The 15,946-nt window shown below is 32.5% G+C and overlaps 1 protein-coding gene across 4 annotated transcripts in view; it reads left to right on the plus strand.

The window, feature by feature from the left end:
- The first annotated feature begins 623 nt into the window (after positions 1-623).
- Positions 624-15,946, plus strand: part of LOC145285894 (uncharacterized) — a 74,612-nt gene continuing 59,289 nt past the window's right edge. Inside the window, exon 1 of one of the 4 annotated variants that reach the window (XM_080134359.1) lies at positions 624-869. Coding sequence is in view for 1 of the 4 variants with exons in the window: in XM_080134358.1 (XP_079990484.1) it covers positions 9,505-9,515 (11 nt within the window). In the remaining 3 variants the exon portion in view is untranslated. Of the gene's footprint in view, positions 870-9,160; positions 10,045-15,946 lie in introns of those variants that run through there. The other 3 variants (XM_080134360.1, XM_080134361.1, XM_080134358.1) reach the window with 3 other exon arrangements.

Genomic DNA, 15,946 nt, shown 5'->3' on the forward strand with positions numbered 1-15,946 from the left:
TTCAAATTTAAAACAAAAAAAAAATCAGTTTTTTAGAAATTTACCTGTAAAGTCCGAAGTTTAAAACCTTTTTAAAAAAAAAAAAACACATTGTTTTGTTTTGTTTTTTTTTTTAAATAAAACCTTGGTCCTTACTCCTTTAATTGAAAAAAAAAATTAGGGCTTGAATTACATTTTTCGAGGAGTTATAAGCTTGGAAAGATGGGGTGGAATTATTCACTATTTTCACGAAATTTCTGACACTGCGGTGCGATGTGTAAGTTAACTGAATAATAATAAACACGGAACGTGTAATTCACAGCCAGGCATGAACCGGACAACGCTCACAAACAAAGAGAAATCGCTCAATATACATTGGACTTAATCGAAAATATTAAAATTCAGCACGATGAATGTGCGTGTGTGTGGTGGGGGGTCTGGTTTTTCGGAAAACACGTGGAAAACCGTATTTAGAAACTCAAGTAGGTTAAGAATGCGAGATTCAGTTTGGAAACAGACGACGCGCTTATCCGTGTTCTGATTGGCTGAGCGGCCAACTTGAACTTGGGAAGCGGCATCTCATTGGTTCTTTGCCGCCTATCAATGTTTACTGCTGCCGACTCTCTCGCGCGCGAACGAGCGTTGTAGTGTTGCGCGCAATCATTGCAAAAAGTGCGATACTCTCTCTCTCTCTCTCTCCCTCTCTCTCTCTCTCTATCTCTCTATTTCTCTCGGCCGCACTTTATCTTTCTCTCTATCTCTTTCCCTCCCTCCCTGTTCAACTCTATTCGTTTCTCATTTTAACGCACGAATCGACGACAAAAACTCTGGACTTTTTTGACTCCGACAGCGGAACATTATTACGCAAGGACCAACTGCGTTTCTAGTGGGTAATTTCTTTTCCCCCTTTTTCTTTGTAAAACTTTCAAAAGTATGTTTAGGATAATCTATAACAGATTTTTCTCCGTTAAAAAAAAAAAAAAAAAAAAAAAAAAAAAAAATTGCAACTAAAAAAGCAAAGCCAAGAAAGAAAAAAAACATACTTTCTCCGTGCGCTTATTTCTAATCCTACACCGTTTCATATTTAAAGCTATAAGATATTAAAAAAAAAAAAAAAAATGTTAAACATTTAAAAAAAATCGTTTTTTTTTTCTTAATATCTTCCAAGTAAAAACTTAAAACCGCAAAGATTCATGTTTTAATCAAGAAAAAAAAAAAAAGACAATTTTTATAATTTCTTTTTTCTTGTTTGGTTGTAAAAATCAATTGCCATCCTTTTTCTGTGCGTTTTATACTTTTTTTTTCCAATTTCATTCTTTTTAACGGGCAACGCGCACTCTCTTCTAAAACTTTGAAGCTATTTCTCTAATGGTTATACTGGGCAGCTTGTAGTGACCTTTTAGCAAAGGCACTAGCATATAGACGGGGGCGAGGGGAAAAGGGGGGCAACTTGGCAGTGGCCCCGGGAATTTAAATTGAGGTTGAGGGTTGGGGGTGACATCCAATCATAGTTAAACTATCTCCCTTTCTCATAATATTTCTCAGTACTAGGACTTATACTTGAATCTATAGGATATACAATCAAGAAGTAAAGATGAACAAAAAGAATTCTTGTTTCTTTTTAATCCGTTTCTTTTTTCTTTTTTTTCTTTTGTTCTTTTTTTTTTTGTAATTATTATTCTTAGACGCGTAACCTTCTGATATTAAAAAATTCTTTTTTTTTTACTTCGATTCGATCTCGTTCCGCTGACTTTAAACCCTTGCAATATTTATTTTCTCCGATTTCATTTTTTTTTTTTAATCATTCTTGTTCGCGAGATATCCATATTTTACGACTGCTGTCTTAATCACGACAAAGACGACCAGACATTTCTTCCTCCTCTTACTGCTACCCATTGAAAAGCAACTCCCAAACCCCTCTCGCACTTTTAGCCCTCTCTTCTTTTTCCTCCCCCTCCTTTCTTCTTTTTCTTCTTCATCATCATCATCATCATCATTATTATGTTTAAAACATTAACTCTATTTTATCCCCGTCCCCCCTTCCTCCTACTGTTAGGCTAACAATGCATCGTGTAATGCACTTTTCTGTTAGCCATCTTCCTCGACTAGTTTTACTGCATCCACATCCTCTTTTCGGTGTTCCAGAATCCCAACATCAAATTTATATTGTTTTTTTCTCATTCCGTCTTTCTCAAGAAGTCGCGCTTTCTTTCTTCCAGTAACCAAAGACTCGTTATTATCATGTTGATTTACTGGGTGATCAACGACTCATTTAGCGACTTTCGAAATACAAAAATAATTAGAGTCTGTTAATATGCCGGATTGCCGAAGTAATAATAAAAACGTGTGGGAAGCAAAACCATGCATTTATGTTGATCTGTCATGCTTAAGTTTTAAATAGTGTTTAAGTGTTATTTCCCCAACATTTCGGCCTTCTTAAGGTGTATCTTGTCGAACTCGGGAATCTTTCTGCCGAACTCGGAAATCTGCACAGAATTTTTAATGCAATTATCAACGTCGAAATAATCCAAATGATATCAATTGTCGGACTACCATTCGCAGCTCGAGTGTTATTTTCTCAACATTTCAGTTGATGTAACCTCCGACCTTCTTCGGGTGCATCTTGTCGAACTCTGAGAATTTTTTTTTTTTTTTTGTCAAACTCGGGAATCTAAACGGAATTTCGACCAAAACTCTTTATTTAACTCTCGGAGGTAGCGTTATGAGAACAGTTGTTCAGATAATCCAAATAATACCAATAATCAATCTCCATCTTAAAAATTCAGAAACATAATCGAAAATTCCATGTTTGGAGATCTTTGTCACGCTTATTTTATATAACACAAGCGGGGGTGGCGACCTTGCTGATCATCAAATACGCTTAAATATATTTTAATTCATGCAATTTAGTATGTATTAAAGTGTAGTATCTGTTCCGGCAGATGTTGCACTTTGTGACCATTGCCCTTGTGGCAATTGGTTATTGGTACATGTAGGGGCAACCCTATATGTACCATCCCCTTCCCCTCCCTCCCCTTTCACCTCACATAAAACCGACCTTGTGTCACATTTTTCTTACGTGGGGAAGCAAATAAATACCTACAGAGCCAATTCTCTATTGAATATTATATCTATACTCCTATATATATATATTTTTTTTTTTGTGGGTATTGATATTCATATAAAAACCCTTTTTCTATTAATATTTATGTGTTTCCCCACGATAGCAAAATGTGACACAAGGTCGTTTTTAATGTGGAGGAAAACCAGCTCCACCCCCAAAAAAGACAAAAGGGGTACTCTGGTAGGGATCAAAAATAATAATTGTCTCAGTATAGAAGGTTTACCCTCTATTGAGCGAGACAAATTACCTTAAGAGTAACATCGGAACAGATACTACACCCTGTTTTTTGGTCCGAAGGCCAAGAACAACAGAAAAAAAGCAAGCCTTTTTCTATTTATTTAGTTATTCATTTGCTTCCCCACTGAACAAATCAGGCGCAAGGCCGTTTTTAATGTGTAAAGTGAGGGGAGGGGGGACCAGTTCCCCCGAGAGGGAACCGGACAGTGACAATTGGTATGAAGGGTGTCCCCTACATTGACCAAAACTGATTGATTAAGAGCAATGGTCTGATATGTGGGGTTGCCCCCACATATAACTTTGATTGCAGCATCTGCCGGAACAGATACTACATTTTGATAACAGAAAAAATATCTTTTTTCTGTTTATTTAAAAAGAAAATACAACTTTGTTATATATGGGTCGTGGAATGGCATTCATCTGCAAAAGATCTAGTTAATTTGCATATTCTTTTGAACATTCATTTTAATTAATTCCCTATTAGTTTTTTTTTTCGTTTTTTATAGGATCATCATCTTTAGTTAACTATTACGTGTAATTATATTCATGCGGATATTCTACATGATTTATACTTGCGTAATATTTGCGTAAAAAGCTTATTGTAAACATAAACCTTCATATATATACAATGTTGCGTATATATTTTTGTTTAAAAAAAATGCCTACCAAACTCCTCTGTCAGTTTTTGATCTCCAAACATGAAAATTAATATATAGGGTATTTGAACCCGTGTAAAACTTTATATTTGGGGTTTCGCTAGGGAAAATCGGTGCAAAAATGTGAAAATTAGAAATATGAAATTTGCCAGGTGAAGGTCTAACGACGCCATTAAGAATATGCATGCGTAACGTAATAGCTATTTATTCATGTTTTAATTTTTAGCCTTGCAGCAAACATGTTTTCATAGCTCAGGCATTAACGTCAAAAGAAAAAGTAAATCGTAAGCTAAACATTTTGGTTTCGATTCTCGGTGGTCGCGGACGAGTCATTTTTTTTTTTTTAACTTTTTAAATCATTACTATATATTGGGTCTAATATAATATAATAATGAATACGAAATGTTGCAATTCAAATTGCCGACATTTTTTACTTGTTATAAACCATCTATGTCCTGTTAATTTCAGTGTTACTGTTTTTTTTTTTTTTACATATATTTATTTAAAGCACTGGTTGATATGTTATGTTTAAATATAAAACAACGTTTCCATGCACAGCTGGGATAAGCTAAGCTACAGAATAGCTTCGAAATAGAGACCGCGTCGTTTTTTTTGGCGATTAAAAAAATTCAAAATTAAAGAATTTTACATATTAATGTCGATACGCACGTTTCGATATTGCAAACAAAGAAACATCGGTATTTCTATAAGCGAGGGCGCATGTCCATCTGGATGTTTTCGATTGCGATTTACGGAACAAACCTGAATGCTCAAACCGTCGCCGAACAATCAATTAGTACCTACAACTAAATAAAAATCAGTTTTAATTTCTAACCTGTTAAGGTCGTGTTAAGAATGGGTTTAATCATTTTTATTTTTTCTTTCGTTTTTTTTTTTTTAAGAAATTTTTTTCAACTTCAATTATTAGTGGCCTGCTAGGTGTGTCAGAAACTGACCTTACGAATGCGTGAAAAAAATATTGAATAATTCGAGCCCCTGTCTTTCCAAGCTTATAATTACTCGAAAAATGTAATTCAAACCCTAATTTTTTTTCAATTAAAGGACCAAGAACTAAAGTTAAAAAAAAAAAAATAACAGGTTTAATAGCAAATTATGCAAACGCCTATTTGAAAACCCCGCCATCATGCAAACATTTTACGTTTTTATTTAAAACCGTAAATAGTTGTTTTTTTTATTGTTTTGAATTACGGGTGGACAGAAAGAAGTAAAAACCACACGTTCGCGTTAGCCGTCTACCTTTGCGCGTAAAGAAATTTGTGCCTCCGTACCTGAAAACTAGTCACATTTCGTTTATATTTTTTTGCCTTAAAAAAAAAGTTCAATAAATTTTTTTTTTCTTTTCTTAAAACATACACGAGTTTTTGATTTAATATATTTAATTTCCACTTTATGGAGTGACTTTTTTTTTAATATCTAATTAATTAATGAATGAAATAGAAATAATTTTCGTAATAAAACGAAACTTTCTGTACAATATAAGAAGTTTATAAGGTTTCATTAAAAAAAATCAACGTGGTTTAAAAAAAAAGGTTTTAAACTTCGGACTTACAGGTAAATTTCTAAAAAACACTTCTTTTTGTTTTAAATTTGAATATATTATTTATTGATCTTTTATCTTCAATTTGTGATATATAAAACTTTAGTGAGTAAATTAATTATTTATTTTTTAATAGACATTTCAAAATCGGGGTGATTTAACAAAAAAACGTTTGTCTAAAATATTATATTCAGTTTATTGGAAAGAGCATAAAATATCCCACTGACCCTGAAAATATCGTAAAAATTGAACCAATAGAAATTATTTTATAGATTTTTAAAGTTTAAAAATTTTTTTTATAGATTTTTAAAGTTAAAAATTGAAAAATATTTAACTCGTAAAATTCAATGGATTTCATTACGTAAAAAAAATGGCTGCATGGACGCTGGCCGGCACTTTGTAAACACTGTTTTTTTTTAAAATAAAAAATATTTCTATTAATTTTTATACAACTTTAATAGTTTATTTTGGAAGTATAATCCATAAAGAAAATAAACATCCCACTTTTGAAAGAGAAATTACGAGTTTTTTTTTTATATTTTATTCGCAGTTTCGTGTTAGGGGTGTCGAAAATTCCTAAAAAATTCTGATACATGTAGTGGCCGGCCCGTGTCGCGGATTTGTGTGGGAAAGCAGATAAACCTTAACGATGTAAATTTCAAATATGGCGCGTGACAGACAAAAGAAAATTGCTTGGCCGTGTAATATTTAAAATAGTAAATTATTTAGGAAAACGCCAGATTAAATGATAAAAAGTTCTGATATTATTGTACATAGACATCCTCGCCCTCCTCATAAAAGACATGCTACTTATTTTTTTTAGTCATTATTATTATTATTATTATTATTATTATTATTATTATTATTATTATTATTATTATTATTACTATTATTATTACTATTATTTTACTTATTTATTTTCTTTTATTTAATTTAAATTATTTTATTTTACTTGTTTATCTTATTAAGTTATTTCATTTATCTATTTATTTATTTTATTTAATTATTGTATTTATTTTATTTTAATTATTTAATTTAATTTTATTTATTTTACTTATTTATTTTATTTTATTTTAATTATTTTATTTTATTTATTTTATTTGTTTTTATTAATTTTATTTACTTATTAATTAATTAATTTTATTTTATTTAGTTATTTATTTTATTTAATTATTTTATTTATCTCATTTATTTTATTTTGTTTGTTTATTTAACTTAATTAATTAATTTATTTATTTTATGTTATTTATTTCTTTTTATTTATTCTTTAATGTGGAAAAATATATTGTTTTATAAATTACTACTACTGATGATAATAATAACCGTCTATATAGCAATACTACTACTACTACTACTACTACTTATTATTATTATTATTTTTTTTTTTTTAATAGCTAACAATAAATAGGTTATATAAAAGCAGCTTGCAAATTGTTCTACCGTTTCCTTTTTTATTTTGAAAATATTCTTTTTTCTGGCTAATCGTTACTCTTACCGACATAAATTATTTTAAAGCAAACAAACTTATAAACTCATTTAAAAAGGAAACAAAATTCATCTTAATTTGCCCACGCAATTGTGGCATATTCTTGTTAAAAAGTAATATACAGGGTGAGTCACGGGAAGCGGATGTTTTTAAAGGGAAACAAAACTCTGCGAATATGTCAACAACACTTTTATAATGTACATAACAACATTTACTAAACACATATTAAACACGTTCTAAAAAAAACATCCGTTTCCCGTGACTCACTCTGTATAATAAAAGTTATAGTCTTTCAAGTCCGTATAAATACCGATTCTGAACAAAGTTTTCACGTTTCTTTACTCAGTGACACAAACAAAGATGGCTACTTTGCTTAGGATCGATATTTATACGAACTTAACATTTCTTCTTTTAAATAATAATTGTTTTATTACAAATTAGTCAAAACTGGATACTTACGTCCAAAATAAAAAAAATTGTTTTTTAGTAGATCCAGCTAAGATCACAATGTAGTATCTGTTCTAATACTACACTTAATTTGTCCTTAGTCAATGTAGGTGAAACCCTTTTATACTAAGGTGATTTTTATTTTTGCCTACTTTCAGAGCGCCCCTTTTTTGGAACCTGTATTTTTTCACATTAAAAACAACCCTGTTTCACATTTTGCTCTTTTGGGGAAGGAAATAAATATTAATATAAATGTCAGATTAATACAATCCATCTAAAAAACAAACAAACAAACAAACAAACGAATGAATGACGTGTCTAAATGCCTTCACTGTGTCATGGTTTAAATAGTAAGATATTTAGGAAAACGACTTAGTATGACAGATTGTACGACAGATAAAAGACGTCCTGCTATTATTGTAGATGAGAACCCCCAGTTAATCCCCGCCCTCTCTACATAAGAAACGCTAGAAAAAGTTTGATTATATTATTGATAAGGTACTAATGTTAGTATTATTAATATTTTAATATATTTTTAGGCATTTGTACATTACTGTCAAAGACTAACTTCTTTTTTTTATTTTTGGTTTCATATTGAAGAGCGCAGAGCAAGGGGAGACAATACAATTTCAGAACAGAGAGAATAAAAAAATGTCAGGAAATGTCAATAGAAATACAAAAATAAAAAAAATAAATAATAAATAACACAAAATAAAACAGTAATTATCTGAACATTTTTATCTTGAAATAAGATTAAGAAAATTTTAATAACTCAAAATGCAAGGTTTTTTTTTTACATAAAAGTTCTAAAATGAATAAAAGTTATATATATATATATATATTACAAAGGCATCACCACTTATCAATGCCAAGAGCCCACTCGAGGATAAGGGTTAATTTGAGATGAGTAATTTGTACATTTATTTATTTTTTTATTTATTTATTTGTGGACTGTTACCCTCATCTTCATAGTTGTTATTTCATGACGTTTCAGCCAACTCATCCTCTGGCCTTCTTCAGGTGGTTAACCGCAACCGGATAGAAATATTGATTCTCTTAACTGTGTACTCAGTAATTACTGCCTTCCATAGTTGGTATCATCTCACCACGTTTTGGCCAACTAATCCTCTGGCCTTCTTTGGTAGGATGGAGACTGCTATCTTCAGATAATGCTCACCTGGAACCATAGAGACTCAATGCTTCTATCTATTGAACTACCGAAAGGCCAGAGATTAATTAGGCAAAACATGGTGATACCACAACTATGGAAGGCAGTAATTACTAAAGATAAAGTTAAGAGTCTCAGGATTCCTATTCGTCGCGGTTAATCACCTGAAGAAGACCATAAGATGAGTTGGTCGAAACGTTGTGAAACAACAACAATGAAGATGAGGATAACAGTCCGCAAATAAATGAATGAACCTTGCCAAAATGTGTGACTGAAAATTTATAAATAGTTATGAATAATTATTAATGGAATGCGTGTGTGATTTTTTTTGTTTTGTTTTGAGAAAACATTTTTTAAGAAAATTCTAACAAAACTAGAAGTTTTTAAAAGTTTTTTTTTCTCACACAAAAATCATTAAACGAATGAAAGGTGTGAAAATGTATGACTTTTAAAATGTATATTTTGGAAATTGCATTGTCTCCCGTTGTTCTGCGCTCTTCAAAATGAAACCAAAAAGGTTCTTCCATGATAGTAATGCGCACGTACCTATTTTTGAAATTAATTTTGCTGTTGATAACAACCCTGAAGATGGATCCAAATGGACTCGAAAGTACTACGGATATAAACGAATGCGGCGATGACCTCGGTCAGTTGCCGCTCAAAACCAGAAAACATATACGAAAATTCTTATTGCATATAGGAAGACTTTAAAAGAAAAAGTTGTAGTCGGATATTTTCGAATTCTAGGCATCGGAGTCGAATCTTCTACCTTGCAGATCCACAACTTTGATGCCAACTGGTGTACATTGTTTTTGATTATTAAGAAAAACAAAAAACACACAAAAAAACATGTACAGTTCGTAAGTTAATGAATCTTATGTATTTTATGCAATGGTTTAAAACACATCTTTTTATGCTCTTTGCCGTCTGTCGTCATACGTCACTGGTCATACGAAAATTAGACCCAGCTCTCTCTTTGTAATAAAGTGGGGAGGAGGACGAATCTTACTCGCCAGTTAAATACACGCAAGAGAGTTTATCCGACAGAGATCTGCTACAGTTATTTTCGAATCATCATCGCCAATCATTGTAAAGTACATATTCTTGAAATATTCGGATTACCATTCTCATTTTGAACGTTATTTTTGCGACGGATACAAAATGTCTTTACATCGGTGGGAAGAGGTGATACAAAACAAAGAATAACCGAAACGAAATTGACCAAGTTAAAAATAACTCCCCCAAAAAGCACTGTAAACTCTGTTTTGAATTGAAGCTTAAACGCAAGCGTCACGTGTGATATTTCATTTGCGCTCTTAAACCAAAAGAAAGCACGAGTTTTGCATGCGCACCTGTCGTATAAATGAACCAACATTCCTATATTTTAAAGTAGGTTCCATTTTCAATTTTTTTTTTTAACCATCTTGGACTAATTTTTCTGGCGTTTTTAGATAAGGATTCATGATTTGTATTTATTTGAAATATTCGGACTACTGTTCTCATCTCGGGTGTTATTTTCACAACATTATGGCCGATGTAAACTCCGACCTTCTGAAGGAGTATTATTGTCAAACTCTGGAATCTTTCTGTCGGGTCTTGCTGATCACTGGCGTAACGGATCAAGTACTAAATAAAAATTCAGTTCTAAGTTACACTCCTCTGGTGGTTGAAGGTTCAATCCTCAGTGTGACGATACTCAAAATATAATTGCGATTTATTTAAGACTTCTACCCGGTTATGACTCACGGAACAAGAGGATGATATCCCCTTGGGTTATATAATGGGTTCCGTTCGAAATTCCGTAGAGATTACCGATTTCTATAGAAAACTCCCCGAGTTCGGCCAGATACACCTGGAGAAGGTCGGAGCTTACATCGGTAGACACGTTGTAAGGTTGGCTCTCAAGGTGAGAATAGTAGCCTCAATAATTCAAATAATATAGATCATGCATTTGTTGGTTGCGAATAGAAGTGTATCTTTGTTTTTGTTAATGAAATTACGTATTGTTTTGCATACGAAACAAACTTATAAATAATTTTTCTACCTCCTTTTAAGGAGATTTCGTTTCTAATATTTCATTGTAATAATTCATGATGAAATGCTGTTATGTTATGTATAAAATGTAATCGTACAAAGCCGGCGTATGTTAAAGACACTGACTGTGTACATAGCGGAAAGGTTACTTTGACACTTTTTCTAAATGACAACCAACAAGAAAAACAAAGATATTCGCTAAAAATCTGTTTGGTTATTATTAACTTGGTACTCTTATTAAGAAAACCATTCTTAACATGGGGACAGGATGGTGTTGTGTAACTATTCTGTACTTTCATCTAACAATTTAATAAAAACAGATATCGTAAAACTTTAATTAAACTTGAAAATACTATTTAAGAAATAGCACGGATCAATAAGTGCACTAGCACCATTAACTTCAAGGAGTGGAACGAAAACTGTTCTGCTCGGCACTATTTCAAAACACCTTACTATATTCAATGTTTGTATGACAAAAATACGTCTATAATAATTAAAAACATTACTATCGTCATTTGTTTTTTCGACATGGCCGCGTCGTGTTTGCACGTTTCCGGATGTATTCTGGTCGAATTTATTTTTTTCGGAACGATGGCAAAATGAACCCATCTCGCACCCATTTGGAATATAATTGATGAGTGATCTTAGATTTTATTTTTAGTCTGGAAATAAAGTTGTAATTTACTTTGAATTCTATGTCGCTTGTCCCCTCCCCAAAAATCAACCGTAATGCATCACTAAACGTGTAAACAAAATGCGAAAATGTTGTAAAATGAACTCTTACGACCTCTCAAATAACCATTGTAATTTCGTTATATTAACTTATATTACACATATTTAAAAAAAAAATCGATAAATATAATGATCCCATGCAATAAAAACGTGTTTTGAAAAAGGAAGATATCGTCGTGGGTATTTATTTGCTTCCTTGCGAAAGCAAAATGTGACACAAGGTTGTTTTTAATGTGGGGTTAAACTCGCTCTCCAAAATGGGACACTCTGTATCTTTTGGATCTTCTAAAAATCGTTTGTGTGAAGGGTATTTAAGATGAATTGGTGATTTTTTTTTTTAAGATCCTGGCACGTATCGTGCCCCGCGTATAAGACCGACCCCAAAACATATCCTACTTGTGTGTGTTTGTGACGAGGGAAATAAATAGGTGTAACATCAGTTTGAATTCAAACTCGTCAAGAACGTACGATGATCAAGATTTGCTTTTTAAGCGGCATATCAACCGCTTTGTTGTTCTTTAATATCGAAATTCGACACCTATTGTAAACGTCGTCGGTTTGTCACGATAATTTTGAAATAGCACATTTGTGGATTTATTGCGCTTAAGTTTTAGATAGCATATTCGTCGGTATATTATGTTTTGTTTTTAGATAGTCCCTCCACTAGTTTAGCTCTCTTAATTCTTAGATAACATTTACATCGGTCTGCCATACTTTTAGATAGCATTTTCATCGAGATACCATACTTAATTTTTAGATAGGATCTCCGTCGGTCTGACATTCTTTATTTTTAGATAGCATCTTTGTTGGTCTGTCATACTTGATTTTTACATACCATCTTATTCCACAAGTCGCTCTTAGTTTTTAGATAGCATCTTCGTCGGTCTGTCAGTTTTAATTTTTAGATAATATCTTTGTTGGCCTGTCATGTTTGATTTTTACATACCATCTTCTTCGACAAGTCGTTTTTATCTTTAGATAGCATCTTCGTCGGTCTGTGACTCTTCATTTTTGGATAGCATTTTCGTCGGTCTGTCATGCTTAATTTTAGATAGCATTTTTTGTCGATCTGTCATGTTTAACTTTTAGATAGCATGTTCTTGGTACGTCTCTTAATTTTTAGATCGCATATTTCCCAGTCTGTTTGAAGTATCATCTTCATCGCAAAAAACGCGTAGATTGAGTGGGCGTAACGTATGAATAACCGTTCTTAGTTCAGAATAACCTCGCATCTCACGAGAGCAAAGGTTAGAGTTGAAGTCAATGTTTTAATGTAGGGAAAATATAGTTTGGATAAGGAAAAGAAAATGCTTCAGATCAGACGAATGTCTACTTACTGGCTGAAGACAGAGCAGATTATACGTACAGTTTAAATTATACATTCATAAACTAGCGGCAGAGGGGGGGGGCGTCCGGTTTTGCTCGGTCGAAAAATATGCTTAAATATATTTTGATTCATACAGATTTCGTATTTATTATTACAGTGTAAATTCTTTATTAAATATTATAGTGTACCTAATATATAGAACCGATTTCAAAAGATTAAAAAAAAAAATGCCTTGGGTTAGGAATCGAAACCAAAACATTTAGTGCTCTAGTCGTGTTCACTACCATTTGAGCTATCAACAGATAAGAAGTATTTAAAATTAAACCGCTTCAAGCTACGAATGAATATGCGCACGCGCATGCGCAAAAGTAATAAAATATCTCTGCAAGTCGAAATGAACATTTTGCATTTCAACTGGCTGATATATTTCTGTACGCATTATTCATCCATCCAAACAAAGATTTTATTCGTTATAAACCATCCTTGGTGTATGATTATTATTTCCTGTTAATTTCAGTGTTATGTGACCAGTAGTTTAAGAGTTTATCGGTTAAATATTTTCACACAGACACACACACACACATGCATACATTTACTGTTTTATTTATACAGATAAAAATTTAATTGCATTTAGAAATGAGGCACAAGGTCATAAAAAGCGTGAGGTGTTTATGCGTGGGTGGGGGGCGGCGAAGGTCAACCGCCATCATTTATTTACCTTAATCTTAACTATGGAGCTACGCTACTTAAAATATCCCCAATGCCTTAAAATGAATGTTATTTACAAAAAGAAAAAAAAAAAACAAAAAAAAAACAACTCATTCCCAAAAACCCGGAAGAGCAAGAATCATCGTTAATCAATGTATTTTAGTTATTTGTAATAAACTTATCAACTAAAATGATTGTTCACGGCGTTCATTTTTATCGATTTCGAACTCTGTTTAGACAATGAAGGAACCGTCTAATGAAACTTTGTTCATTTTCAATCGATCATTTTCAACCCTCTCATAGTATTCTTCATCGTGCAACTGATAAGACGTCAAGCTCATTAACCTTTTTACTTGGGTTGCTATTGATCTTGATAAGTGTTTACCCATTAGTAAAAACGATGCGGAAAAAAACAACAACAACGGGAGGGAGCAGCTCGACACATATTTGGTCGAATTAATTCGGGGCGACAGAAATTTGAAACGTTTACTTTAGTCTCCATTCTATCGCAGTCTTTTATAAAGAATCTAAAAACTAATAACAATAACAAACAACAGAAGACAACGATTGCACAAAGAGCGCCTTAATATTTCATCATAGAACGGGAGAATAACATTAATTAATACACTCAATGATTAGCGCGTGTGAGATATGACATTAATGGCTGGCGGAAGTCGTGAAATGACGTCATTTTCGGCAGGAAGTAGATTTGACAGCGATCAAATGCGTAAAGCGGGAGCTCGCCCCTAATCCCCGGTGTAATTGCGGGGAGGGAGAATCATGAAGTGATCTTAGTAACCCTGTGCTGGTATATCTCCTTTGATATATTTCTGTCTCTTGGCTGTCGGTAATATTGAGTAAATGTCTACCTTTCTTATACGAATAAAGCGTCCATTTAAATAAGACTGGTGTTCCTGTAATCGATCCAGGGAAGATTCTGAAAATGATCGTGTACATTGATATTATACGCACGATATCATAACAAAACAATGATAGTAATTACATAAACAAAAAAGGAAGGGTTGTAATGAGATAGCTTCGAATTTGGGGGCATCAAAACCAAAGCAAAATATGATGAAAGTAAAAATAAAATAGATACACCCCATAATTTATTATACCATACCTGTTCACACTGAAACATTACCTTGTTAAACTTTGTGACATATTTCCATTCTATGGAGGTCAGGCGAGAACGAACACCCCAGTATTTTATTATACCATATTTCTCCAAACTGAAACATAATTATCAAAGTATACTTACGCAGATAGATATGAAAAGTCTTTATTAAAGTTTGTGCCTATTTCCATTCTATGGAGGCCAGGCGCGAACGCAGACCCCACAATTTTATTATACCATCCCTATTTAAGTTAAAACATACTTATCAAAGTATTATTATGTACATCTATATCAAAAACACTTGTAAACGTTTTTTTTTTTTAATTTTAATTTTTTTTTTTATTTCTATACTTTGTGGATCAGGCGCGAATGCAGACCCCACAATTTTAATGAACCACTGTTCTGCCAGATCAAATATACCCATTCCTGTGTCTCGATACATCTTCTATCATTATATGTAATCAGTTTTTTTAAAATAGTCAACCATATAGGAGCCTATTCGTGACCAGACACAAACACACACACACACACACACACACACACACACACACACACAGACATTCAGCTTTATATATATATATATATATATATATATATATATATATATATATATATATATATATATACTATTTATTAAAAAATATATTCAATGAGTAAGCTTATTTGCATATTATATTAAAGAAGATATATTTTAATAATTCCATGCTTCCGTTCAGTCTTGAAAGGCAAAAGCTACCAGAAAGTCCCAAACGGTCACCCATTTAGTACTGACCAGATTCAACGTTGCTTAATTTCGGTGATCCAGCGGGACCCGGTGTGTCAACGTGATTATGCCGTAATGTCAATAATTAGCTCGATGTTAACAATTGTTTATAGAACGTGGTGTGAGCAGCAAAAATACACCTCGGAGAATTTGTACTAGAATCGTTGTAGTTATTCTATTTAGAAATGTTATTTAAAGTTGATTTATTTAATTTATTTGTAATTTAATTTATTTTTTATTTAATATAGTTTAAATTATTAATAGCTGACAGCAGTTATGTTTAAAACCGGAAGTAAACTTATTTATTTAAGCTATGAGAGTTATTTCCCCCTTAAGCTATGAGAATTACTTCGCGTTAGATTTTAATGGACCAAAACATATGTGTTTTCTACTTCCCTAAGTCCGACATGTGGTTTACTTTTCGTATCAAGTTTGGTTATTCGGTGTATCTTAAGTAGTATGTGGCTAAAATCCCTCCGGCCGGCAATATGTTTCGACCGAGCAACGCCCGGTTTATACAACTAGTTTTGTGATAAATTGGCTGGTACTGGTTATTTGGGCCGAGATCACAGTGTAGTATCTGTTCTTTAGATGCTGCACTTCAATTTCT

This window comes from Euprymna scolopes, chromosome 10 (genome assembly GCF_053919585.1).
Source record: "Euprymna scolopes isolate OS-2025 chromosome 10, ASM5391958v1, whole genome shotgun sequence".
NCBI classification, from domain to species: domain Eukaryota; kingdom Metazoa; phylum Mollusca; class Cephalopoda; order Sepiida; family Sepiolidae; genus Euprymna; species Euprymna scolopes.